Raw genomic sequence first — 15,333 nt, forward strand, 5'->3', positions numbered from 1 at the left:
CATTCGATGCTTTTCGCCGAGATACAAGTTAGAAGCACGTATGATTCTGTGCACACTAATGTGTGAAACGATGTTCTTTTAATGTCACTCTACCACGGCTAATTTATATTTTAGAATTCCGTTGATAGTTAGTAACAAAATGCCCATGACAAAGAAAGTGCATCAAACATTGTCGGTGATTTTATAAAGAAAACCTTGATTGCAATTACGTAAATATAATCAAAATCAGGGCTTATAATTAAAGGTGTTTCTTATATGCTGTGCTATTGCACGTGTGCAACGCACTTAAGGTGTTGCTTGGAAGCATTCCGCAAAACCATTTATGCCGGCGTTATAGGAGGGAAAAAAAACGCAAACGAAATCCCTCCGTTTGCTTCATCTCTCTTTGTGCATTTCAACGTCGAAGAAGAGAATTAAGGGAAAAAAAAAACTGTAATTCGAGTGTCGAAGATTTCAAGCAGAATACGAAATTTTCTTATAAACTCTACAACAGTAAGTTTCTCTTCCGATCTTCCCCTCTTTACGTTGCAAACTCTCACTATACTGATCCTTCATTCTACAGACCAGATCTAGGGTTTTGAGATTTTTGAATTTATTGGATTTTCTTTTCTGAGACATTACTTGATAGATTCGTGGCAGTTGAGCTGGTTTGGGTTTCAGATTGTTTGATTATTGGGAGAGTCTCGGTATGAGGTATGAATGTCGGTTTAATTTCTGTTTTTAATTTATTTATTTATTTATTTTGGAGTTGGAATTTCGATGCTGAGGGTTAGTAGAAATGTTAGATCCAGATCGGGAGGGGGCAATTAGGGGCAGTAGTAGAGAGAAGGAGAAGGAGAAGATGAGTGAAAGCGGAAGGTTTCAGCTGGGAACCATTGGAGCGCTGGGCCTCTCTGTGGTTTCATCAGTTTCGATCGTGATTTGCAACAAGGCACTTATTAGCTCATTAGGTTTCCACTTTGGTGAGTGAAATAATCTCTCTTATATCTTCAATTGTTGGATTTCATATTTGTTTATTAGATGCATGTAATATTTTTGTTAAATGTTAGTTACTGTTTATGTGGCTAGCTTTAATCCAGCAAAATTGGCGATGCTTAGTCTTGGTTTCAATTCCATATTGTTGTTTCCAGTCTATGATTTTTTGGTTATGTCTATAGATACAAAAAAATATTTTTTAATAGAATTATATACCTATTCTTGAGAAATTTCATCATTTGGCGCTTTGGGCAATGTTGTCTTAGTGAAAAATTAGCGCTGGAAGAGGTAAGAATCAATTACCAAAGGCATTTGATATGACCCAACACATAGAAGAACATAAGTACGAGTAACGTGTGGTTAATGTTTAAAATGCAAGTATCCTTGAGCATTTCTATAAGTTGCAAAGCCGATATGTTGTATGACACCCTACTATGCTAGAAAAATCATCAATATGTGTTAACTTATGTCACTTTAAACAGCGTTCGATGGATTAATAATGATTCAATAACATGACGCTGAATGCATCTAACCTACTCATACACCTTTTAAAGTCATTTGAGGCTTACACCTTGAGGTTCGTTCATATCAAAGGGAAACTAACCCAACATGTTTTGCACCATATTGAAAAGGCTTTAAAGTTTGTGATCCATATGGCTTGTCCACTATAGATATGGATTTTCCACTAAGACCTTGGAAAAAGGCAAATGCTCCATGCTTTCTACACCTTTATAGTGTATTGTGTTTGCATGTGCTGCCAGTGGAAATTTTAAGTTGTAGGAGCTTAAAAAGTACAATTTTATTTACATTTATTCTCCTCTATCAATCCTGATACTCCCGTTTGTTGTGATTGGGAATATCTGCAGGGATTAGTCCTATTTCCAAAGGGGATGGGGACATCCTGTCGCATAAAAAACAATCCCCCATATCCCGTAGTTAAATAATAAGATATTTTGGAGTGAACGATTGTAAGAAAAACATCTCTGCTCTCTTATGGGAAATGGATCATAATGTTTCTTAAGTTTGTATTTTTTTTTTAAATTCATATAATCATCATCATTTTTTTTATATTTTGTTTACATTTGAAAAGGCATTCACTAGCCTCACACTCCATGCCTTGATGGTTGTGCCCCACTATTTGGGCCATTAAAGCAACTTGATGATTCCTCCACGTCTAAACATTAGTCTTCAATCTATTATACTATAGTCACACTTTTGTTCCTTGATACCCCTAATTCATGAATTATGCATATGACAAAAGCAATATCCAACAATATCTGATTATGTGATATACGACATGTGCTGTAATGACTAAGTATCATATTAGACGAGAATGCCAATATTGATGAGTAGCTAGACTGGGCAAGATATAGTAGAAAAATGAATGAATCTAGGATCAGCACTAAGGGTGATAAAGTAAGGGAATTGGTTGAGGGTGCTTGGCAATGTGCAATGAAGGTCATTTATGTGAGGGACCGTACTGTTGTAGAAAGTCAGGCTCTAAAAACATGTTGTAGGATGGAAAAATGTGGTTTGTAGTAGTGAGCAAGGTTTAGAAAAGCTTGAAGCATTTTTGAGGGTTGATTCTAAGGGAGGACTTGTAAGGCTCTTTTAAAAAAAAATATGAGATAAAAATTCTAGTAGTGGAACTGACATATGGATTTTGTAACTATAGGAAGTTTGCAAACAAATATTTGCCAAATACTTTACTTGCCAGTTAGCTACATCGGATACTTGATTTTGACTTGTTATTTGAAGATTTAGTTTAATAGTTTAGGAATTGATTGATCACTATGCTTATTTAAGGGATGAATCATGTTCATGAATTTTGAATAGGTTGATTTATGATTTCTCTCAAATAAGTGGAGCATGGAGCTTAGAGATTATACCATTAAGGACATTTTTTACACAAAAGAGTAGCATAATGAGAACAAAAACAAAAAAAAAAAAAAATCATTTTCAAGGTTCAGATTGGCCCAATTCTGGACATACTTGAGGATATACACCTCGAGCTGTAGAGGGCTTTGCCCCCCTTTAAAATTTTGAGGCTATCTCCTCATGGCTAGTAGCCTATGCCCACCGTGATGGATACTCCTCTTGGGCTTGAGGTTTGGTGTTTTAAATCTTGGTAGTGAGAAATGATTTGAAGGTGTATGCATTGACAAACAGTATGACCCGGGATAAAGTGGGTGGTGGAACAAGACCCATGTTGCCAATCTCAAATAGTTGGAACAAGCTTTTAGATGATGCTGGCATTGACATACCACTTTATAAGTATTATATATATATAGTCTTTACCAATTATTATTCTTTTAAGTTGTGATATTCATAGTTAGCATCAGGTTGGCAACTACAATAAAACTGCCATTGGTGTCCAACTTTGACATTTAACTTTATAGAAACATTTTTTGATCTTTATAAATTTATTTTCTTTTAAGTTGTAATACCATGGTTAGCATCAGGTTGACAACTGGAATAAAGCTGTCGAAAATCCTTAACATGGACTTCTTGTGATATTCATTGTTAGACCATTAAGATGTTGCCCTTCTCTTTGTTATATTAGTTTGAACTGGGGAGTAAAAACTTAATTTCTGGCATGATTGGTCTTCCTTTGCTGTGCAATGTTTGGGAAAGTATGCAATGATCATTAGCAAACAAGGTTGTAAAAGTAGCACTAGTGTGCATTTTTTAGATTTCAATGCATGTATCTTCGTTGAAAAATTGGATTCCTTTTAATGTGTTAAGATCTTGATATTCTTACCTTCCATCTGCGGGTGCAGCCACAACTTTGACAAGCTGGCATCTTCTGGTCACTTTCTGTTCGCTTCACGTGGCATTATGGATGAAATTATTCGAACACAAACCATTTGATGCAAGAGCTGTGATGGGCTTTGGCATACTCAATGGGATATCCATTGGACTTTTGAATCTTAGTCTGGGTTTCAACTCCGTTGGATTCTATCAGGTAAAATTCTTTTTTTTTCCTCGTAATTCTATGCTCGGTGTGGATGTTTTTTGTGACCATTTGATGGATTTTCAATATTTTGTTGGATAGATTAGTAGAGATATTTGTTCACTCTGAAATCCTGTCGGATTGATGCTGTTTTGACTTTTTTCTACATAATTGTTCTTATCGTTTTTATATATCACTATGCTTTTCCTTACACACTAGTGTATTCTCAGATAAAATGATTTTTCTGTTACTGCAATCATTTTTGCTTGAAAACTTCATTTTTGTAGTATGGCACAATAAAGTTTTACAAGATGCTTGCTATGGGGTTATGCCATCATCATCATCATTAGAGCCTTATTACAAAAGTTTGGGTTGGCTGAACGAATCAGGTTCTTCCATTTAATTATCTAAATTCATATATTCCATTAGTTCAAGTGTGTTCATATCCACTCTCACTACCCCGATCCACATCCCTTGAAGGATCAAGATTCATGTTACATGCTTCCAAGATGGAATCCTCATCCTTTATCTGAGATTGACAATGCAGTCTAAATGAAAACTACACAGGCTGAGTTTGCTCTAGGATTATGTTACTTTTCCTCTACTGAAAATTGAACTGTAACTGCCCATCATGGAATACGCTTCTTTTTTTTTTTTCCCTCAGATTAGTATCTTCACAACATTTCGGTTGCTATTCCATTTACAATAAAAAAGTTCCTAAGATTTACATTTGACTCTTATATTTATCACGGGGGGCATGGGTTGCTTAATTGTATGAGATCCTCTATTATCTTGTCCGAATTGTATTTGAAATTTGTCTTGGTGTTCTGACCTCCTTGTTGATTTGAGCAAGAGAATATATTTGTTGAATTTTTGCTCCATTTCTTTTGTATTCCAGATGACAAAGCTTGCAATCATTCCTTGTACAGTTCTTTTGGAGACCCTTTTCTTTAGGAAGAAATTCAGGTCAGTTTGGTACACACGCTTGACAGTTACCACAGCAAAGAGGCTATTTTCTTAATTATGTACTGGTTGCCTTCATCTTTAAACGAAAATAGATATCGGATCGAAGTGTCCTCTGTGTTTTCAAGTGTGGAATCAAGTTCTTATTTCTTGCCTGAGATTTTTCTTTTTTCTTGTTTTCCCCACCATATAAATAATATATCTATCTTCTTTATCTTCATGTCTATGGCTTGTGAGATTGGTAAGGGTAATATTTTTTACCCATCTAACCTAACATCTTGATTTCTATGTGGGGTGGGATTCTAAGCTCCTACAGCCTTTTAACTGGCACTGTTATGGCCAACTGGTGTAAAAGTAACATGTCCAACTGGTGTAAAAGTAACATGTTAATGGTTCCAGCACTTTGTTACGTTATAATCTTGCTTTGACTAAGGTTCTTCTTGTCATAATAGTTGAAAAATGCCAATATATTTATTAGTATTGTCCTTGGAAAATGGTTTGATTTTTCAGTTATACAGTCAGGCATTCAGTCCTTAAGGCCTGTCAGCCCATATCTCTGGTGTTTGTTTGTGTTCATTCCCATGCTTCTAAGACTAACTTGGCAATTTTTGTTAGTCATTTGTTTTCATGATTTTTCTATTTGGCATATACGTAATACACAGTGATGAATCCAGCTTAGTAAAGCATAGGCATATGTCTTTCTAAAGAGTTCCAAATGGCGCCATAACTACCATCAGCTAATTTATCATTTTTGTGGATGTTGGAGATTCAGTCTCCAAATCTCTATGTTATATATGTCAATTGTTCTTGCACATTATTGACATGTTATTGTTGAATAGACCCCAATTGCTAATTCTTAAGGAACGGAATTTGATCTTTATATTTGTGCACGCTTTAAGCTTTAAAATGTACATATCTTCATTTATGATTTATGTTGCCTAAATTATTTTCTTGGCTACAACTGTGAGAGCTAACACTTTCTTTATCCTTATTACAGTAGGACTATCCAGTTCTCACTCACCATCCTTCTTTTGGGTGTTGGCATTGCAACTGTGACAGATCTGCAACTCAATGCTCTCGGTTCTGTCTTATCTCTGCTTGCTGTTGTCACAACATGCATTGCTCAGATTGTATCCTCAAGTGTAGTGGCCTTCATTAAGTTACGTATCTTGCACGTGTTCCACTATTTAGGGTGAATTAAGTTATGAAATGCTTGCATGTTGAACCAAAGGAATTAAACTTACTCTGCATAAGCATTATGTTTTTGGATTAGCATCGAATTGGAGGCATAACCTCATCACAAAGTTTTTGTTTCTTTTGGGGTTGTTCTTTTCTCCTCCCATAATTTTTTTCAATCACATGAAGCATAGGAAACCTAGGGTACTGTCTGGTAAACCTATCTTACATTTTCCTGTTGCATGCATTTGGGGAGTAAACCTGTCTGGCCTTGGGAATCTCTGGTGCCTGTATTTAACTAAGATTGACTATTGTCTCAATCCATTCTATCACATTCGTCTGGAGGGTCAAAACTATTGCAAACAATATTAATAAAGGTCCTGAAAAAGGTTAGTGACAATCATTCCAATTAGTAAATAGACAGTGCAGGAGATCTCAATTGGTGGGCCTACTATACGAGCGTGTGCCCCAGATATACATTTATGTCATGCACTATGGTGCACAAGATCTCCCAGATGGGTACGTTCATAGATATATGCTTGGAGATGGAAATTGGTTGGGCATCTGGTTGATCGACATGAACTCGGTTAATAACAAGGCGAAATTAGCATATAGATATTGCATACCTCTTGTTGAGGTATCTTTGGGCCAACAATGTATTTTCACTCATCAGTAAGTGGAATTGAAATCAAACTCTGCTGTTGTATCAGCATTTTCTATGAGAGAATTATCTCCTTAAGAATTTCCTACTCTATTTATAGTTAATGATGCTAACGGGCTTAATATTTTTATGGCAATATGATATATTTTAATATTTTTATGGCAATTAGTAAAGCTGGTAGGGTTCCACCTAAAAGTCCAGCCCCACCATTTTTTGTTTTTTCATGGGTAAGCTGGACTTGAACCCACAACCTCGGAGTTGCTTTGCAATGTGTCAAACCAACTGAGCTATGGGTCTAAGCCCTACCCAACCCCATCTCACCTACTTAAAAAATGCAATAATATGTGTTGCACACGATCAGACAAAATTTTCCGCTTTCTTGTTAAGATCTTAATCAATTCTCCTCAGATGACCAATACCATTCAGAAGAGGTTCAAGGTTTCTTCTACCCAACTCTTGTATCAGTCTTGCCCCTATCAAGCAATGACATTGTTTATCACTGGTCCATTTCTGGATGGGCTTCTGACTAATCAGAATGTCTTCGCCTTCAAGTATACACCTCAAGTGCTGGTGAGCATTGAAAGAATTTGCAAAACCATCTGTTCATTTAAGTTATTGGCTCAGAACTTCTAATTGCAGTTATATTCTTTTTATCCCAGGTCTTCATTGTTCTATCCTGCCTGATATCTGTCTCTGTTAACTTCAGTACGTTTCTTGTGATTGGGAAGACATCTCCTGTCACATATCAGGTCCTGGGACATCTGAAAACATGCCTAGTTTTGGCTTTTGGTTATGTTTTGCTTCACGATCCATTTAGCTGGCGGAACATTCTTGGAATACTGGTTGCTTTAGTTGGTATGATAGTTTATTCTTACTTCTGCACTCTTGAGAGCCAACAAAAATCTGGAGAAGCATCTGCACCATTATCTCAGGTACCATGTGCTATTCCTTTCCCATATATTGCCTTTTGTGTCGCTAGCATTGTTCTTGAGAGAGTTGATGATAAAGTGGTTGATTACTAGCATTTATAGACTTATTAGCACCTTAGACATTACATGTTATGTATCAGTGACCTCTGAAGACTCCATTATTGGTCAATATGATTTGCACCTCAGACATATTTCATATAATATATATAGGGAACAGAAAAAGGGACATATGAAAAAACATATGTAAAAACAATGTAATATTAATAAATTTTCAAAATATGGGTTAGAAGTTTCGGATTGAGCTGATTTTTTGTGAGGATGATCTCTATGATGGGAAGACCATCCGAAAAAAAAAATCAATCCAATCTGAAACTTCTAACCCCATTAAAAGTGATTTAGAATGTGGACCGTCGATTTTTTGCCAAATTTTGCCAATAATTTGTTAATCACTTTAGATGGATTTAGAAGTTTCAGATTGAGCTGATTTTTTGTGAGGATGATCTTCTCATCCTAGTGACCATCCTTGCAAAAAATCAGCTCAATCCAAAACCTATAACCCATATTTTGAAAAACCATTGTTTTTACATATGTCCCATGAACCGCCCCCATATATATATATATATATATCAGTGGCCTCTGATTTAGCGGTATTATGGTTGGGAGTCCTATGTGAAAACCAGAGTTGAAAGGGAAGAACACTGGCCCAGTGGTGCTGCACTTCTTTCTCAAATATTGATTCTGTGGTTTCAGTGATTACATGTGATAGTTACAATATGAAGCCTCTTTTTTTTGTTTTTTTGTTTTTTTTAAATGGTTACAGGCGAAGGAAAATGAATCTGATCCTCTAATTAGCAGTATGGAAAATGGAACTGGGATTGCAAATGATGGTGTTGTCCAGAAAGCCCCTATATGGAACTCAAACAAAGATTTGCGTGCGTAAAACCTTCCCTGATTGTGTTTATCATGTATGCTGGAAAATGCTCCAGCGATGAAGACGTCGTAAGCTAGGAAAGGTCACCATCTCATCTATTATGCAACACCTGGTGGGTGGTTGAGATCTGAAGAAACTCCATCTATCATAGTAGAAGTGGCTAGGAGAATTAAAGGATATGCATTTGTTTTTAGTAGAGCAATATTCAACATTTTATGAACGACTTGTCCCAATGATTAATTCTTGTGAGCGGGATACATATATATCCCTATCGTCAATTTGTCTAATGAGTATTGTTTTTGCACTCGGAAAAAGAGATGATTTGTTAGGCTCCTTAATTGTTCTTTCTTTTATACAGTTTTTTATTTGAATGATGCTTTTATTGCTGTAGAAATCAGTTATTGCAAATATAGGACCTGGGGGGAGTGGTATAAAATTCTATTCATGAATGGAGCTGAAATATGAGGGGGATTGACATACAAGAATCTTAAGATCATATCATTCCATTAGTCTGATTGTTTCTTTCAGGAGAGGTTTAGAGATCAATCAAGGACATACATACTCTTAAATGCTTCTAGTTGGTGCGAATAAACGTTTAATGCATCATTGACAGGCACAAAGCCTTGATACAAGAAGCTTGAGCCACAGCCCCAAATCCCCTAAGTCGCACAGCTGGCAATCCAATATGGTAAAAAAGAGATAATTTTGGGAATTTGATCAACATCTTTGGGTTTTCAATAGGGGTGCAACTTGGTTCGGGTTTTCAATAGGGGTGCAACTTGATAACGTTCCTTTTTGCCTTTCAACTAAGGGTTATTTAATGAAAAGGGAACTTATATTGACACGCCATGAAACTCTAAAGGTGGGTAAAAAAAGAAAAATTTCTTCTGAAGGAAGGCACTCTTCCTCCTTCGATCTTTTTCCCTCTTTCTGTTTTCTTCCTCTTCTCCTCATTCGATCTCTCCCTTTCTCTGTTTACTAATTATTAGGAATTTGTTGTTGTTGTTAAGGAGACTAGGATATAGTAGGATGGGTGATCTCTTGAGAAGTTTTCCATATTGCTCACTCTTTACATTTATATAAAAAATAATTTATTATTATTCTTATTATTACAAATCAATAAATTTGTAAATCGAACCACATTAATTAGTTGTTCAAAATCATAAAAATACTTTGATTATGTTATCTTCAAAATAGTCTTAATTTAAATTTAAAATTACAAAAAGGATCTTACAATAGAAAATTACAATCCCACAACTCGGTTACTTTTCTAGATTACAGAAATAGAAAAAAATATATAAATATTTTTATATTATATTACCTTCAAAATCATCTAAATGTATATTTTAAATTACAAAAAATTAAAAATATTATACATTTAAAATGAAATTATCTATTTGATATTTTTTTAAAGTATACTTTAAAGTATTTAAAAAAAAAAAAAAAATTATTCATGCATATATACTTTTTTATAATGCATAAAAGATGTGCTTTTCACATACCACCAGTAGTTTAGAAAATAAAGTGGATAACAAGATATTTATCCAAAATATCATATTTTTATTTAGATAAATTTAAATTATTAAAAAAATTAAGACCATTTTTAAAAACTTGGCAATTATCTTCTCCAAAGACTGGATATTATTGTAAAATTGAAGCTGAAATATTCAAGGTTTATACGCTTTGTGACTTTGTGGCTTATAATGGGTTGGGCTAATGATGGGCTTTAAGAGGCCATTGTGTGGCCCGCACATTTCCGGCTGGATTCCTCTAGTGGACTTATTGTCGCCTTCCGTAAGTTAAGATGACGAAATTACCCCTCCCTATAAGTCAAAGGATGCAATAGACAACTGGATGTGTGTAGTGGATAAATTCGTCATAGACTCTTTAATCGTGGACCATCAAATCCTAGGGATGCAACGTGGTTCGGTTTGAGGTTAAATTGGAATCCAACCCACATAAGTTGATTCCACTAAATAAGAATCGAAACTAAATCAAATTCCATTACAACCAAATCACTTCAAATCGAATTAAAATTGATTTGGTTCGATTCGATTCTACAGATTGTCAATATTTTATAAATTATAAGTAATATTTTTTTTTAAATAAATAAATATAAAATTTTATATAATAAATTACGAATTTATCCACAAAAAGATAATTAATTTATTCATAAAACTTACTAATATATCTTTTAACTATTAAAATAATTCATAATAATTATTATGTAATATACATTTATTTATTGTATAGGACTTCGGTTCCAATTTGATTCGGTTCAAAGTAAATTTGATCCGAGAATCGGATCAAATTGATCGATTCTCCGATTTCGTAACCCGGAAGCAAACCGCAACTTGTTGCAAACCGATTCAAACCACCCTAAAACTATCGATTTGGTTCGGTTCTCGATTTGAACCGGTTGCGCCCCTGTCAAATCCTCTTCTTTCCGTATAAAAACCCTTCAGCTTCATCACTCGCGCGGAAGAAAACCCTAGAAGTAGAATAGCCGACGGAGCGGAAAGCCTCACATCTAGGGTTTTGAGGATTAGGGTTTCAGAAACTAGTGAAGATGGTGAGCTTGAAATCAAACCCTTATCTCTCTCCCTCTCTCTCTATTTGTTCTGATCTATCAATTCTGTTTCTATGTGGCTATCCCTCTCTCTCTCTCTCTATTTGTTCTGATCTATTAATTCTGTTTCTATGTGGCTTTTTGTAGACATTCAAGCGCAGGAATGGAGGCCGCAACAAGCACGGCCGTGGTCACGTTCACTTCATCAGATGTTCCAACTGTGGGAAATGCTGCCCTAAGGTACGTTTTCTATTTCCTTCCTTTAGATCCTGTTTTTCTTTCGCAATTTTAGATTTAAAGGGATTTATGGTGTCTGGAGGCTGTTGGTGTTTTAATCTGTTAGATATCAAATGTAAATCAAGATTCTATTTTTAATCTCTCTTGTTCTCTTTATTTTCAGAAACCAGTTATTGAAAACCCTAAGTTTGTTGTTTTTTTTTTTTTGTGTGTGTAATTTGTTTTTAAAAGGATAAAGCTATCAAGAGGTTTCTTGTGAGGAACATCGTCGAGCAAGCTGCAGTGAGGGATGTTCAAGAAGCCTGCGTTTATGACGGTAACCATACCTCGATTTCCCCATCTTCTATTTTTGGCTCCCTTTGGGTGTTTTTTTTTCTTTCATTATTTATGATTCAGAATGAACTAAATAATGGTTTTCTTAAGGTTATACTCTCCCCAAGCTGTACGCGAAGATGGAGTACTGTGTTTCGTGTGCAATTCACTCTCATGTGGTTAGGGTTCGCTCTCGCACTAATCGGAGGAACCGTGAGCCTCCTCAGCGCTTTAGGCGCAGGGTACGTATCAAATGCATAATTTATTCATAGAACGATCCAAAAGTTGTTTTTGTTTCCTGCTGCATTATATATCTTTAACTTATTTAAAAAATTTAAGATGGTATGGTTAGACTTTTTATATAGATATTCATGTATACATTGGTAGTTGAGTGAACAAGTGTATCTAAGAATATGTATGAGCTTCAAATCTTACGTGTGGAATTAGGTGTGAAATAAAAAACTTAAGATTGAGAAAACTTGGCTTATACAAGTTGGTAACTACTTAGCCTAGCTGATGCTTGATAAAGTTTCTTTTTTGTTGGCCTTCTCAAACTAATTAACTCATTAGTGCCCTTTATTTCTAGGTGACTTGAGGTGCTTGATAGCTTAATGTTCTTTTGAAGTACATAATATATTTTGCTTATATATTGTTTTTGCACATTTGTTGACTTATACATTGGAGGGAAGAACATGAGATTCACTGCGGTGTAATTCATAATATTTAAGAAAAGATTTTGTGAATTATTACCAGAGTGACTGGTTAGTGTCATCCTTTGGAAACTAAGGTTTAATGCATGCGTGGCCAAATCAAAACATGAGTAGTGCAATTTTAACTTGGGACACTTTTAGAGATGAAGCACTTGTTAGGATTGATTGGTACTGTATATCTCAAAGAAAACATTTATTATTTAGGTCAAATTGTACATAAAAACGAAAAAGTTTGTGGATGATGTGACTCATATAATAAATGTTGGGTGGATAAGGTGGAGTGCTTATGGATGTTGAGTGATCTTAATTGAAGGGAAATTTTTTACAAGAAAATAATAAAACCATTTTTTATGAATGTTGGGAAATTAAGAAACATGCTTATAGAATGGGCATCACAGAGATGAGAATTTTGAGATATGTACGAGTGGATTAGGAATAAAAACATGAGAAACATGTATATTTGTAGAAGTTTAGGCATTTTCCAGTAGGAGATAAAGATGTTCCTCAGCTGAGATCTTGGCAGAAGAAATTGCCTCCAACCTCTTTATTCCTGCTTCACGAAACTGAAGCCTCATTTTTAAACCTTGTATTTCATCTTCTCTTTGTTTGGCCTGATTCACAGCAAAAGTTTCATATCCTCAAATTTCAATAAAAATGTTCATGCATGTGAAGTTTCATGCTAGAATAAAATGAAAAGTGCCCAAAACATATAATTACAATGATTTCTAATTAATATTTTTTTTATTTAAAAAAAAATAAAACTGCAGTTAGATACAACCACTTGGGGAGAAGCTTAAGTTAGTCTGTATTAACATGATTTTCACTTATCAAATGATTTCTAATTACAATGATTTTTTTTTTTTTTTTTTTTTTACTTATAAAAAAAAACATGATTTTCACACACAATTTTCTTCTAATTATACAGTTTTCATGTAGGCTTGTCGAGTTTTGCAATAGTCATATCCGACACTCAGTGTCCATAGCTGTCACTCCAATACAAGTATCCAGTTGAAAAATATAAGAAACATGTGTCATGCTTAAGTACATATAAGCTATCTGATTAAAGATTCTTTTTAATTTTAATGATAACCATATTTTTATTAGTTATTGACATTTTCAGAAATTGCATAATAGGCACGTTCTTGAAAACCTACATTGCATGGATTTTTTTCTAAACAAAACACATATCCGTTTAGTGCAAAATTGAGAGCTTTAAGAAAAGAGGAAGGTTGAAAATGGCATAGAGGTAGTAAGAAATGATATTAAGGAACATGCTTTGATTGAAAATATGTTTCATGGTTGAGTTAAGGCAAAATAGAATTTATTGTTGCCTAGCCCAGTAACTAGGATAAGGTGTAGATTGATGATGGTGGTAATGTTGAAAATATTTGTTTGCATTCTTGTTCTGTTTTTGAGTTTCAGATTTGAATGGTTAAGTAGGATTCTTGTTTGCCTATTCAATATTTGTGTCTAAGGCAAAAACAATGACGATACTGTGATATCTTTAGCTGTGTGCTTCAGTGTTTGCCTATATGGCACTGTGATATGAAATGCTAGACCGACTGTGCAACAAGAATTTGATTGCTGTGTATATTTGATTGTGCAGGATGATGCGGCGAAGCCCGGACAAGCACCACGCCCAGCTGGGGCTGCAAATCCTGTTCGGCCTTGAGATTTCTTTGATATTGAGCCCAATGTGCTTATAATTTTTTGCTTCATGCAGTGTGGGTTTTGACTAGTTTGTTTTGAAGTTTATTTTTTGCACTTTTAAGTGAACTTGTGAACTGATGAAGATTTCTTTAATGTTTATTTCAATCTGGAAATGGAAACTATGAACATTAGGAAAACCTTGATTTTATAATTAGATGCCATGAATTTTTTTTTATTTTATTTATTTAAATAATATAGTTCTCTCCATATTTATCACTTGCACACTTGCTGGGATCCGAGAATATTACATGGGAAATCATTTCTTTGTGGTTTGAACTGCTAACGGGTCTACGCCATTTGAATTCATGGTATAGGAGATGATTTGTTAGCTGACAAATTCTCTCTATTTGTAATTAGTACTTGGTGAACATATTTAATCTAAAGATTTGAATGGTCAGCCAAGTTTGCCCCCACAATTCTCAAACAAAAGAATGAAGTTCCAATGTAGATAAAGTTACTATTGCAGCGAGCCTGTAACAATGGCTATTGGGAACTCGTGAAGTCCTCACAATTTTGGTGGGTTTGGAAGTAGAAAAATGCATTTCGAACAAACCCGCCAGACAGATGTGTTATAATTAACCACATCACCACCTTTATTTTTTGAGATGGCAAATACGAATGTGTTTTCCCTTAGTTAATATTATATTATTATATTAATAATACAAGACAGACATCTTGGAGGTCGTGATGGAAGATTATTGAGATGATTTGAACAAAATGCAGGATTAGATTCGGTGCTGGTTAGGTTAAAATAACGAGCAAGAATATACCCTAATTATAACTTGCATACATGCTATGGAATGAGTAATTCCATTACATTAGTTCGTTCTCATGTAGCAAGAATCATAACTTTTGAACAAAAAAAAAAAAAACACTAGTCCTTAAAACTGCTGCATCTATGATCCTGCCTTCCTAAATAAAATTAGTAAGTATCCGTTATCACCACATTGCCCCAAGCATTTCTCAAAACGATACGAACAATCTTAGATTTGACAGCCAGTTATACTACACTGTCAATCAGGAACTTTATGCTGCAAAAACTCGTTACTTTTATATCCTTAACGGTGAGAAAGTTGATAAAGTCTTGACAAAGTAGAACAGAGGATCAAGAGGCACCACAAGCCATGCACTTTTAATTTTAAGACTTCAAATCTTTAAAAAGGTAATTGAACCACATGGATTACCACATTGACAATCTAACATCACA

General features: G+C 34.7%; 2 protein-coding genes across 6 annotated transcripts; both read left to right on the forward strand.

The window, feature by feature from the left end:
* The first annotated feature begins 293 nt into the window (after positions 1–293).
* On the forward strand, positions 294–8,968 carry LOC147399376 (UDP-xylose transporter 3). 5 transcript variants are annotated; one of them, XM_086444709.1, is made up of 9 exons: positions 294–492; positions 629–693; positions 777–962; positions 3,756–3,940; positions 4,827–4,894; positions 5,889–6,021; positions 7,137–7,298; positions 7,388–7,660; positions 8,478–8,968. In XM_086444709.1, exons 3-9 carry the CDS (start codon positions 779–781, stop codon positions 8,595–8,597), a joined length of 1,125 nt encoding a protein of 374 aa, XP_086300835.1. In that variant the 5' UTR covers positions 294–492; positions 629–693; positions 777–778; the 3' UTR covers positions 8,598–8,968. The 5 variants fall into 5 exon arrangements, with proteins under 5 accessions (XP_086300835.1, XP_086300837.1, XP_086300839.1 ...); XM_086444711.1 differs by having other exon boundaries at positions 786–962; XM_086444713.1 differs by having other exon boundaries at positions 792–962.
* A 2,033-nt stretch (positions 8,969–11,001) lies between these two features.
* LOC147399377 (small ribosomal subunit protein eS26x-like) lies at positions 11,002–14,306 on the forward strand. Its single transcript, XM_086444716.1, has 5 exons — positions 11,002–11,160; positions 11,305–11,397; positions 11,626–11,710; positions 11,818–11,948; positions 14,023–14,306. The coding sequence occupies exons 1-5, from the start codon at positions 11,158–11,160 to the stop codon at positions 14,086–14,088; spliced, it is 378 nt and encodes a 125-aa protein (XP_086300842.1). The 5' UTR covers positions 11,002–11,157; the 3' UTR covers positions 14,089–14,306.
* Positions 14,307–15,333: the final 1,027 nt, after the last annotated feature.

Source organism: Akebia trifoliata, chromosome 6 (genome assembly GCF_017979445.1).
Source record: "Akebia trifoliata isolate Shusen 1 chromosome 6, ASM1797944v1, whole genome shotgun sequence".
NCBI lineage: Eukaryota > Viridiplantae > Streptophyta > Magnoliopsida > Ranunculales > Lardizabalaceae > Akebia > Akebia trifoliata.

Excerpts from the sequence above, each read along its gene's own strand:
- LOC147399376 (XM_086444709.1), top strand. The coding sequence starts at position 779 with ATGTTAGATCCAGATCGGGAGGGGGCAATTAGGGGCAGTAGTAGAGAG. Across the intron at positions 963-3,755 it reads CTCATTAGGTTTCCACTTTG|CCACAACTTTGACAAGCTGG; the intron begins GTGAGTGAAATA and ends CTGCGGGTGCAG. Across the intron at positions 7,661-8,477 it reads CATCTGCACCATTATCTCAG|GCGAAGGAAAATGAATCTGA; the intron begins GTACCATGTGCT and ends AAATGGTTACAG.
- LOC147399377 (XM_086444716.1), top strand. Across the intron at positions 11,398-11,625 it reads GTGGGAAATGCTGCCCTAAG|GATAAAGCTATCAAGAGGTT; the intron begins GTACGTTTTCTA and ends TGTTTTTAAAAG. Across the intron at positions 11,711-11,817 it reads AGAAGCCTGCGTTTATGACG|GTTATACTCTCCCCAAGCTG; the intron begins GTAACCATACCT and ends GGTTTTCTTAAG.